This window comes from Macaca fascicularis, chromosome 4 (genome assembly GCF_037993035.2).
Source record: "Macaca fascicularis isolate 582-1 chromosome 4, T2T-MFA8v1.1".
NCBI lineage: Eukaryota > Metazoa > Chordata > Mammalia > Primates > Cercopithecidae > Macaca > Macaca fascicularis.
The window spans coordinates 67,543,406-67,554,949 of record NC_088378.1 but is presented as its reverse complement, the minus strand read 5'-3'; the positions used below and the strand labels follow the sequence as shown (position 1 = coordinate 67,554,949).

The following is an 11,544-nucleotide window of genomic DNA, read 5'->3' as shown; positions in this document are numbered from 1 at the left end:
TGGAGAAAGACAAAAAAGAAAACAAACCAACAAAAAAACACGGAGGCAGCAAGAAATAATAGAACGAAAAGTAAAAAACGAGTGGGAAAGAATGGCCAAGTGGTGCTTACATGGCCTTGAGAAGTTATGGGCCCATGAGAGAAGAGGATCAAATAATATCTAGATAAGGTTGCAAAGGAGGAGAGGCAGAAACCAGCAGACATGAAAAAGAAGAGAGAGGAGTCAACAGCCTATAACTGCTATGGCAGCACAGCCCCACTGGCCTTGGCCAAAGTAACTGAGCTGGAAATGCTTTTAAAGGTCATCTGGATGACTCCCCTCCTTTTCCAGATGAGGAGATGGAGGTACGGGGGGAGGTGACTTGGAGAGCTTGTTTCTTGCACACTGTACCATGCTCTGCCCCCCAAAGAGCAATGTGGAACCCACAGGGCAGAAGGTTCTGCCCTGGAGGGGAGCTGTCCAGGTGTCCCCCAAGATCTCTTTTTCCCAACTGTAGGATTCTAGGGTTCTACGTGTGAAGGTGGTCTCTGTATGTTTGCAAACACTCACAATATCCTCAGCTTACCATGCCTAAGGATATAGCAGTAACAATACTTTAAAATGAATATGTTGAATGTTATACATCCAAATACTGTTGTCCTTCAAAATAGTCCATACATTGCTGCTCCTTATTTTAACACCTGCCTAATATATTTAAGTTAACCAGTGAATTGTGGCTGTTATTGTTCAAACTGTTTGTACCAAGTAAGAAAGCACACAAGGAAAAGACAAACGAATGTGTGTGAAAACACATGATTTGAAACCTGAAACTAATTACCCATGTCATGCACCAGGCATGAGCCCAGTGGCTTTGGCTTTCTCCAAAAAGAAAAAAAAAATCCACCCTCAAGGGATGATGATGGGTTTCCAACAACACTTTAAAAAGAATGTAGTTGAGGATGCTACATTTATGGTAGAGGTAGCCTTCGGTCGTACATCATTGCTGTAAAGCCACACCTAGTGAGGCGCCATTATTTCGTAATGAGCTGTTTGGAGAAGCAAGGCTTCGGGTGTATTCCAAAGTTGGAGCCAACAGAAGAGGTTGATGTTGGCCTGTGCAAGCACCTAGTGCATGGAACTGACTCTAAGGCTCAGACGATGTGGTCAAGCCCCAGAGCAGGGTAGGGTGGGAAGACAGCTGAGGTATAGGTGGTCTGTGTGGTATATGTAGACCCTTCAAATGGAAAGATGCTGCTGGCCCCACACTGTCTGGCATCACTGTTTAATCACCCGTGGCTCTACCTGCCGTCTCTTCCTCTGCAGGAAATCAATGCTAAGCATGGGGAGAACCTCCGGGCTCCTTATGTAGGATTTTAAGAGTGCAGATCTGGGGCCTGTCTTGTGAAAGCACAGTGAAGAAAAGCAAATCCTCCTCTAAAAGTGTGCTTTTGCCCAGAACTGCTTCTAAGTTGGGGGCATTTCCTGAAGCCTGGGAGAGTCACAGCGAGTGTTGTCTCCAGGCGGGCATCTTGGTGAGGCCCACGTGTGATAACACCACCGAAACCACAAAGGAATTTACCATGGGAAGTGTCCCAGCAGTTGCTTATTAGCATTAGAACCATTACACCAAGTCTATTGTTAGCAGACTTGTTTTCATTATCTTTATCTGGCGGCAGTAAATAACAGCGATTCTTTTTCAAGCAAATGCTAGATTTCCAAAGATCCAGCTTCCAATCGTCTGTGCAGGGATCATCTTGGGTTAGGATAAGCGTCGGAGTGGATAACACCCCAGAAGCTGAGGTGCCCAGCGCTCTTCATGCAGGAGCAGGGCGGGACACACAGGAGCTGCCTGCAGGTGGAGGGGGTGATGCTGCTGGGCTTGACATCACAGAATGGAAACAAGAAGGTTTGTTCCCCTGCATGTCTGACCGTCTGCTGGACCATCCCCAGTGTTCTCAGTGTGGCCCTCTCATGCCACAGGGGAGCGATGGGGCACATGGCAAGGCAACAGGAGAGCCCGGCAGGTGCTCAGTTCTTAGAATGTTTGTGACCAAAAAAAAAAAAAAAAAAAAAAATCAGACCCATGGACAGGTTTGCACCCCTCTCCTTAAAAAAAGATTGCGGTTTTTAAAAAAATCACCTACTCTTTCACAATTCCATGTCTTGTTATCTGAGGTTTTTAAAAAAAGTGAGTCCAATCCCCTTCCCCTCTGTCCCCAGTGGAGAAGAGCTGAGAAGTGACCCCTTCAGAGCAGAGGTCAGACCGTGCCTGCTGACCGCTTACACATATGAAAACCTGGCTGTTTCTTTAGAACAAGAGCAGACTATTTCCATCTTTCGAGACCTTCTGACAATGACTAAATTTCAGTCCCTGGTCACCTATGGACATCTCCAATTATCTTCAGAGATTTGACAACATTCTCCTAAAACCATCTCAAAAATAATTTTAAAAGAATTTTAATAAAAAAAATAAGAACTATTCCATACAGCACATAGATACAAAAATAGGTTATTGCAGCATGAAGGGTTGGGGCTGTTAGAATCGCTGCTTTCATTGTTTTCCTAAGAAACTTATGGTGTAGGCCTCCCTCTGTCACTGGTTTCCTTCTCCAGTAAACCAGCCCTAGTCCCATATTCCTTCCCAATGTATTTAATATAGTTGGTAGCAGCCCTGCTGCAGGGAAATGGTGAGAGCTCCGTGTACTCTCTGGTAGGTGCTAAATGCCCACAAGACAATTGTTCCCTGCTGTGGGCTCCCCAGCAAGGCGTTTCCCCAGAGTCACCTGGAGCCCAGGCTTGACACATACAATCATCCTCCTGAGGGGGCAGGCCCAGAGTCCCAGAGCAGCCCTGGTCACCCGGCTTCCTCAAGGGCATACCCTAGTAGAATAAGAGGGGGCACTTAGTAGTAGCAACCAGACCACAGTGGGTTCTGCCTCCGTATTGCAAACCAAGCAAAGGCAATGGCTCGTACACTCCCAAGCACTCACTTCCTAAGGCTCTTCCAACTACAGTGTCAGGAAACACACACACACACACACACACACACACACAGAGACAAGACCCACGGCTTTCACCTAAAGTCTTCGCACAGGGAATAATGTGATTCATGAAATATTTAAAAGGCCTTAGGCAATAGAATTGTCTCTTGATTTTTTTTTTTTCGGTGTTTAACAGACAAGTGTAATTGGAAATGTTTGGAGCATGAACACAGGCACACACACATACACACTCTAATTTGGAATTATGCAAAACGATATCATTATTCACTACAACCTGAAGCAAAGCTACTGCAATGGAATAACAAGTACCATATCTATACAAGTGCGATGCCCTCAAGTCGGTTCTCATTTGGACAAGGGTGACCCACGTGACCTAACCCTTTAAGGTCTGTTTAGAGGAAATGGCCTGGTGTGTTTTACATTTGTGAAGCTATTTAGCCTCCTGGTTTGACAAGATTTTTGAGAGGGGTGAAAATTAATTATAATTGCAGTATTGCTACAATAATTTAGTTGGTTAATTGCATTTCAGTGCAGAAGCAGTCAAGGAAGATTTTCCTCCCCAGGTTATTCTCTGATGTGGCAGCATTTATTTTAAGAGTAATGAGATTTTTAAAAAGTCAAACCTCAAATATCATGGCTTCAGCAATCTGTCCTGCTTAAAGTTTAATGCGAAATGAGATAGCACCTCCGTGAGAGCAGTTCCACGTGAACATGGATCCAGTTTTCTCCGAGACTTCAAATGAGAACCTATCTCTCCCCTGAAAACTACTCGAGGGATCTCTATGACATTGTTTGGGGCTGATTTTTATTTGAGAGCACCAATGTTTGTGACTCTGTAGTGAGGGAGGCACTGACGAGGGTGGGTAGGAAGTTTTGAAAACTTAATACTGGAAGTCACTACATGAGGTATCTGTTCGTGGAAGAGGTACCACAAGTATCGGAAGATTGAGAAAAAAAAAGATGAGTGAAAAACCTGGGTTGTTGTGGGATTTTTCTGGATCTCATTGTTTTCGCACAGTTCTGAATACATAACCTGTCCCTGGCTGTTTTGAGGGAAATGTATCTAACTCTAGACCAGCAGTGAGCTTAATAAACTCTTGAGAGACAGGCCCTATCACCTTAAAATCTTTTTTTTTTTTTTTTTTTTTTTTGAGACGGAGTCTTGCTCTGTCACCCAGGCTGGAGTGCAGTGGCGCGATCTCGGCTCACTGCAAGCTCCGCCTCCCAGGTTCACGCCATTCTCCTGCCTCAGCCTCCCGAGTAGCTGGGACTACAGGCGCCCACAACCGCGCCCGGCTAATTTTTTTTGTATTTTTAGTAGAGACGGGGTTTCACCGTGGTCTCGATCTCCTGACCTTGTGATCCGCCCGCCTCGGCCTCCCAAAGTGCTGGGATTACAGGCGTGAGCCACCGCGCCCGGCCAACCTTAAAATCTTGAAGACTCTGCCCCAACGCCTGATTCAAGGTACTTTTCTCAGGTGCTGAACCTGTCAGAGGCGTTTGAACCAGAGCAACTCCATCTTGAATTGGAGCTGGGTAAAATTGAGGCTGAGACCTCCTGGGCTGCATTCCCAGAGGCGAAGGCATTCTGAGTCACAGGATGAGATAGGAGGTCAGCACAAGACACAGGTCATAAAGACCTTCTGATAAAACAGGCTGCAGTAAAGAAGTTGGCTAAAACCCACCAAAACCAAGATGGCAACGAGAGTGACCTCTGGTTGTCCTCACTGCTATACTCCCACCAGTGCCGTGACAGTTTACAAATGCCATGGCAATGTCAGGAAGTTACCCTATATGATCTAAAAGGAGGAGGCATGAATAATCCCTCCTTGTTTAGCATAGTATCAAGAAATAATCATAAAAATGGGCAACTGGCAGCCCTCAGAGCTGCTCTGACTATGGGGTAGTCATTCTTTCATTCCTTTACTTTCTTAATAAACTTGCTTTCACTTTACTCTATGGACACGCCCTGAATTCTTTCTTGCATGAGATCCAAGCGCCCTTTCTTGAGGTCTGGATCGGGAACCCCTTCCTGTAACAAAACCATCAGATATCAAGCTCTTCCACACTCTAGCTCAATTCAGTGAGCAAGTTTAGTACATTCTCCTCCTCCCCTTCTCTGCTATGCTCTCAGTCCAGCCACCATTTGTGTGTCTGAAAAGGAGGCTACGATGTGCTTTCTCAAATACAGCACATCAAAGCGGGTCTAACGGCATGACATGGACTATTTCTTATGGCCTTCATCTGGATTCTAACTATATAGAGGGTCACTATGCAGATCTACCCAGGGCTGCCCTCAAGGTTATGCAATTCATGTTCTGCACAACGGCAGCTGATCAAGGGGTGAGGAGGTTGAGCTCCCACCCGGCTCCACTTGCTAGCTGAGACCCCTGCTCAGGTTGTATTCCAGAGAAAGGGGTGCCTTTTCTGATTCACCATTGGGCCAAGGGAGGCCCTGAGTCATCCCTAACCCTCTCCCTCCCAGAAATTCCAAAATCTAATGTTCATCTCCTCATCTCCGACACTGTTGATGTCCTCTTAAGGAAGAGATTATGCACATGGCAAAGGTGAATTCATTTTGAAGATATGTTTTCTGCTCAGTGTGAAGAAGAAGAAGAGACAGGGAGGGAAACAGAGAAAAGGGAAGGATAAAATGAACGGTGGAGAAGTTGTCCCTCTGCCTAATAAATTGTGGATTCATTGTCCTTCTCTGGACACAGCTGCAAAGGGGCAGAAAATCAATTTTTTCTATTACTCCACGGTGAGGAAGGAAAACCTATCTGTAAATTGAATTAAACCCCATAATAGCATGTCTGTGTATTTGTTGAGGACTAGAAAAATTAGCCACAGATACAACTACATAACCCAGCAATGTAACTAGAAATCAACACTCTCCCATTTCAAAGCTTCGTTGAGACATTTTCTTTTCCTTTTTTAAAGAAACACCCATGGCTAAATGTCACTAAGATTCTTCGGCATGCCAACACTTCAACACCTCAATGAGGACTCTGGAAGAGAAGGAACTCCAAAGTCCCATCTGGGTAGAGCGTGCTTCCAAATTCTTGCCTTTGCTAGTTGAGTATCAGTCAGTCAGTCAATAATGATTGGATACGAACTAGACCCCTCTAGCTGATGGTTTCTTCCCAAGTCGCAATCTGTGGTGCTAACTGTGGAATAAATCCCCTGTTTCTGTGTGGGCTAGATCTTGTTCACAGACACCGTAACCCATCCACTCAGTACTGAATAATCTTGCTACTGCAGTCAGTGAGGGTCCTGAAATTTCATTAGCAGTCTGCCCTCTAGCGGAGCAACACAGTACTTCAGATTTTCTAGGAATAGAAAAGATTTTTTTTTTCCTTTTCTTTCATGGAGCAAAATAATTCAAGTTTTCCAGATAGTGCAAGGTGAGGCAGTCATCTTCAGAAGTCAGCTTCCAGAGCTGAGGCAAACAAGGCTCACATGGATAGGTCCCCAGGTCAGAGTCAGAGGCAGATGGTGCTGAGGTGGGTGTCCCTGCAGAGACTGCAGGGACAAAGGTCCTTCTTTCATCCTTTGAACCCTCCAGAACTTTCCTTGGACATAAGCATTCAGTTCCCCACTCTCTCGTTATGCAAATAGGACCCACTTTAAGAGAAATCAGCATAATAGGGATGTTAAAAATCAGAGGCTTTTGTAATTTTTTGGCAAATTATTAACACAGAGGAGCCTTTCAAAAAGGTCCACGTTAAATTCTTTAAAAGGCAAAGATTCACAAGTTTTATAAAAAGACCACGTCTTTGTGTCTGTTAATTTTAAGAGGAGAGTCTATTTTGTGATATTGGTGGGATGTTGGTAAGGCAGAAGATAATCTTGAGATCTGTTGTTTTGGGTTTCGCTTGTGTCTTTTTTTAAAAGTCAGAACTTGGCTTGCTTCAGTTTGTCAATGTGGTAGCAGAGTTTTAGTGCGGGTCCCAGCTTCAGGCCCAGGTACTTCATGACCATGTCACTCTTCAGCAACAGCAGAGCATTGCCATCAATCTCCTGGTGGGATAGGATCAGAAGAAAGAAAACCCAGAAGATGGTCAGAGTCATCAAACAGTGGCTAAGGTTAAGGTATGGTCAGGGGATGTGCTCAGGGCATATGGATTGGTTTAGGCAGCATATTCTCTTGGTCCTGGGGCAAGATCTTTTAAAATATTAAAGCAAACAAATACTGTGTTCTCCTCTCCCCATCATCTCCCTGTAGTCGTCTGATACACGGGATGTTTCATATTCCTGCCCTCCCCTCATTGAAGGAATCAAACACAACCCCATGTGTGTTCCCAATATCCCACTTAGGAAGTTTATCTCCTCATCCAACCTTGGCTAAAGGGGCAAGAAGTGTCATCCATTAGACACTGAAACTAGAGGGTCTTTCTATTCCAAACCTCCACCTATTGCCCTAATTTCTCATTTCTTTTCTTGGTAGGCCCACCTACCTTTAGCTGATGACAAAACTACTCATTCCACCCAATGGAGGATTTCAGATGTGTTTAGCCCTGTCTGTTCCACTAGACAGAATACACTAAAGAATGCACCTGCTTCATCTCAGGGTTCAGCACAAAGAACTACTAAGGGGATGAGCCAGTCCTTTGCGGTTTGGTCCGGGTGCTGCTGCCATTGGTCATTGAAAATGGTCACCCTCCAGAATGCATGCTGAGTTCATGAACCTAGCAAGGCTGGGCTTCCATGGTCACCTTTAGTGCTATTTTCAGGTCACTGGAGACAAAGGGTAGAAATCTGAGGTGCTCGGCGGGGAGAAGAGACATAGTTACAGGACTCATGTAACGGTGTCAGGGTCACCAGCCCTCTATTCATCTGCCCAGCCAACCAGTATTGATGGAGCACCCACTCTGTGTCACTCACTCTCCATGTCTTTGACAACATGGCAGTGGGCAAGGCTTACCTGTGGGCCGCTCCCAGGAGCCTCATTTTCTACTGTCTTTTATTTCCCTCACCTCCTGGACTCCCACCGTCTCCTCCCACCCTGGAAGACAGCCAGACTCCCCCTGCCCAAATCTGTCCGAGCATAACCCACTCTGTGGTTCCTGGTCTCAAGGCCCCATTGTTAGATGAGGCCAACATATGCCTAATAAAAGACAAGTGCTGAGTTAGATGAGAATCCTCCTCAGATCGGAGAGCATGATTTCTATGACAGAATCACCAAATAAAGTGAGAATCAGGAAACAAAAATAATGGTCACGGCGGAAGGCGGAATAACGCTCCTTCCCCTCCATGCACAATGTCTGGATTCTAGTCCCCAAACCTGTGAATGTCAAGTTAGATGGCAAAGGGGAATTAAGGTTGCAGGTGGGATTAAGCTTGCTAATCCACTGACTTTAAAGTAGGGAGATTATCCCGGATTATGGGGCCGGGTGGGTGGGGAGGGGGCGGCTGTGTAATCACAAAACTCCTTAAACATGGAAGAGGACATCAGCAGCGACAACCAGGGATGGCAGCCCGAGCAGCAAACAGGCCTCAGCTTGATGTTACAGGCTTTAAAGACAATGGCAGGGGGACGGGAGCCAAGGACTGATGGTGGATCTAGAAGCCGGAAAAGACAACCAAGCGGATTCTCCTAGAACCTCCAGAAGGAAAGGCAGCCTTGCTGGCTGAGCCCAGTGAGACCCATGCCAGGCTCCTGAACCCCAGAGCGGTTAGACAGAGAAGGTGGATTGTGTGAGGCCACTATGCTGGTGGCAATCTGTTACAGCACGATACAAAATGAGTACAGTGCCAGGCGTGGCGGCTCACGCCTGTCATCCCAGCACTTTGGGATGAGACCAGCCTGGCCAATATGGTGAAACCCTGTCTCGACTAAAAATACAAATATTAGCCGGGCATGGTGGCGGGCACCTGTAATCCCAGCTACTTGGGAGGCTGAGGCGCAAGAATTGCTTGAACTGGGGAGGCAGAGGCTGCAGTGAGCCAAGATTGAGATCTCACCACTGCATTCCAGCCTGAGTGACAGAGTGAGACTCCGTCTCAAACAAAAACAAAATGAGTATAGTAAGCCTAGCAGGTAAATTACTGATTCTTATCTTTAAAAAAAAATTACCATCTCTCTATATTTTAGCATATCTCAAAATCATCATAATGCTCTCTGCTCAGTGAAGGCTGTCTGAGCCAGGAACCCTGCTGAACACCTTTTGTGCATTTTCTTATTTAATCCTTGAAGTGGTTTAGGAACAGGCACTTCTGCGGTTTGCCTGGTATGTCGTAGGTGTGCTGTCAATATTTGTTGTATGCACAGACGGCTGGATGGGCAGGAAGCAGGCACTCCTGATGAAGGCCAACATGAGAGAACAGATGGGGCAAATATTCCTTTAAAAACAAATTAAGTGGTCGTTCTGCTCTGAGGAGCCTGTGGTTGTACCTGCCCCTCTCATCTCTGGCTCCCTTGAGGGTGCCCCTAGGCCTTAGTTTAGAGCTCCCCCCACACCTCCCCTGGCAGCATCCCGCAGCTCCCTGAACCTCACTCTCCTTCCATGCCTGCTCCCCCAATCCCCCCAAGGTCAAACCCACCACTCGCATACGTGCTTTCTGAAGAGCTCCACGTGAGGCCCCAGAGCCTGCGGGTCGGCATCCTTCACAAACCACACCACGTCCTCCACAGTCCAGGCGGAGGGGTTCCTGCTCCGTGGCCGCCTGGCATCCTGCGCATCCTGAGAAGGGCTTGAGGCTGGATGAGGTACAGAGAGGGAGACCGTGAGCCAGTGGGACAGGGCCGGGCACCTACCTGGTGCTGCCTGCCCCCACCTAGCCTGGAAGGGGGGTCCTCAGTGCCCATGAGTCCAAGGAGCTGACCCAAGTGACCTCCTGTCACAGGGAAAGACTGTGAGTGGCAGCTCTATCAGCAGCCCAGAGCACGGAAGGCCACTCCTAGATACATTACCCTCCCCATCTATGCCAAAGCTCGCTGCTCTCCCAGGAGAAGAAGCGCGAGACAGTGGATTCCCTTCAATAGGCTGGAATTCCCACCCGAGTTGAAGTTTTCAAGACTCTCCCGCTCAGTTCTCTCCCAGCGGGCCCAGGGCCTCCTGAGCCTGGGTACCTGGTGACCAGGGCAAGTGTGCTAAGATGAGTGTCCAGATGAGCCTCATCACATCAGTGAGGCCAGTGACTTGGGGTCCTTTCTGCCTCCGTGGCCTTCACACTGAGATGATAGAAGCATGGCAGAATTGAGGTAGCTTTTGGTTCTCGTTTACGGTCTCTGCAGAAGGCAAGTCTGCGGCAGCATCCTCAGAGCCATCCCTGGTCACACATGCAGAAAGAGGATGTCCCCTCACTCACTGCCTCAGGTACACACTGAGTCCTTGCATGGCCCTCTGGGGCTGTCAGAGCATTTGCCTGGGTCTCCCCCGCTGCACTGCGAACTCCCTGACCACAAAGGGCCTAACCTGTGCCTGGTCCATAGCTGGTCCCTGGGAAATGGTTGCATAGGGTATTTCCCATGCAGCAGGTGAAAAGGCTCAGGGCAGTGAAGGAGGAAGAGAGCAATGAATTCAATGGCTGGCAATACTTACGGGTTGATTTTTGTGTGTGTATGTCCCGAACTAATTAATCCTCTTTCCCTACAGCCAGCTCCTCTTCCTATCTCCCCCATTTGGGGAACCTACCTCTTCCTCCTCCCCTTTTTGTGCTTCCCACATTTAATTATTCTGAAGCTCTTGGGAGAATGCCTCTGATGCTGGTGTCCTCTCTTCCAACCCTGCTATCCCAGTCCCAGAGCCTGCCACCTAAACCCCTGCCATGGGTTCCTAATGGGTATTTTTGGGCCATGCCCTGTTCTTCCTACTGCCTACAACTACCACTGCCTCATGTTCTCCCTAAGACCCATCTCTCCATGGGTCCCCCTTACCAACACACTGAGTCCTCATTCTACCTCAAGGTCAAGGGCTCTCTTGGTCTTAATAATATTTTTCTTTCTTAATGGAGGGGGAGAAGAGCTTTGGTGCCAGAGAGACCTAGGGACAGATCCTGGAGTTGCCACTTGCTGGTGATTGGACCAGGATGTAGCTCATGTGTGAAATGGCCGTGCTTTCTACCTGGAGGGGCAGGTGTGAGGACAGAGATGGGATACTGCCCTGCCCCGAGTCTGACCTATGTCAAGTGCTCCACCAAGGGCAGGAGCCTCCCTCCCTTCCCCACAGCCCTCATCTCCTGTGCACCGCCTGTCTGTCTGGGTACACTTGTTGTGACCGACCGGATGTCTCCCCAGCTTCCTTCCTCTGCCTGTGGCTGGTGCTTTGGCTTCAACCTAGAAGGCATTTACCCTCTCTCCTTCCCACTCATGTTCCACCTGATGCCTTCATGAACAGAAATGTTCTGTACTTCCTGCAGCCTGCACATCACCTTCCTACCCCTTTATTTTATTGTATTTTATTTATTTATTTTTTGAGACAGAGTTTCACTCTTGTTGCCCAGGCTGGAGTGCAGTGGCGCGATCTCTGCTCACTACAACCTCCACCTCCCGGATTCAAGCGATTCTTCTGCCTCAGCCTCCCGAGGAGCTGAGATTAGAGGCACCCACCACCACGCCCAG

The 11,544-nt window shown here is 47.6% G+C and overlaps 1 protein-coding gene across 23 annotated transcripts in view; it reads right to left on the bottom strand.

The window, feature by feature from the left end:
• Nucleotides 1-3,548: 3,548 nt before the first annotated feature.
• SCML4 (Scm polycomb group protein like 4) overlaps nt 3,549-11,544 on the bottom strand; it is a 121,693-nt gene continuing 113,697 nt past the window's right edge. For 15 of the 23 annotated variants that reach the window (XM_065543628.2, XM_065543633.2, XM_074037369.1 and 12 more), the window contains 3 exons: nt 9,536-9,681; nt 4,407-7,001; nt 3,549-4,099 (listed from right to left, as the gene is read on the bottom strand). In XM_065543628.2, coding sequence (XP_065399700.1) covers nt 6,876-7,001; nt 9,536-9,681 — 272 coding nt within the window. In that variant the 3' untranslated portion in view covers nt 3,549-4,099; nt 4,407-6,875. Of the gene's footprint in view, nt 4,100-4,406; nt 7,002-7,597; nt 7,719-9,524; nt 9,682-10,053; nt 10,254-11,544 lie in introns of those variants that run through there. The other 8 variants (XM_074037366.1, XM_074037372.1, XM_074037377.1 and 5 more) reach the window with 3 other exon arrangements.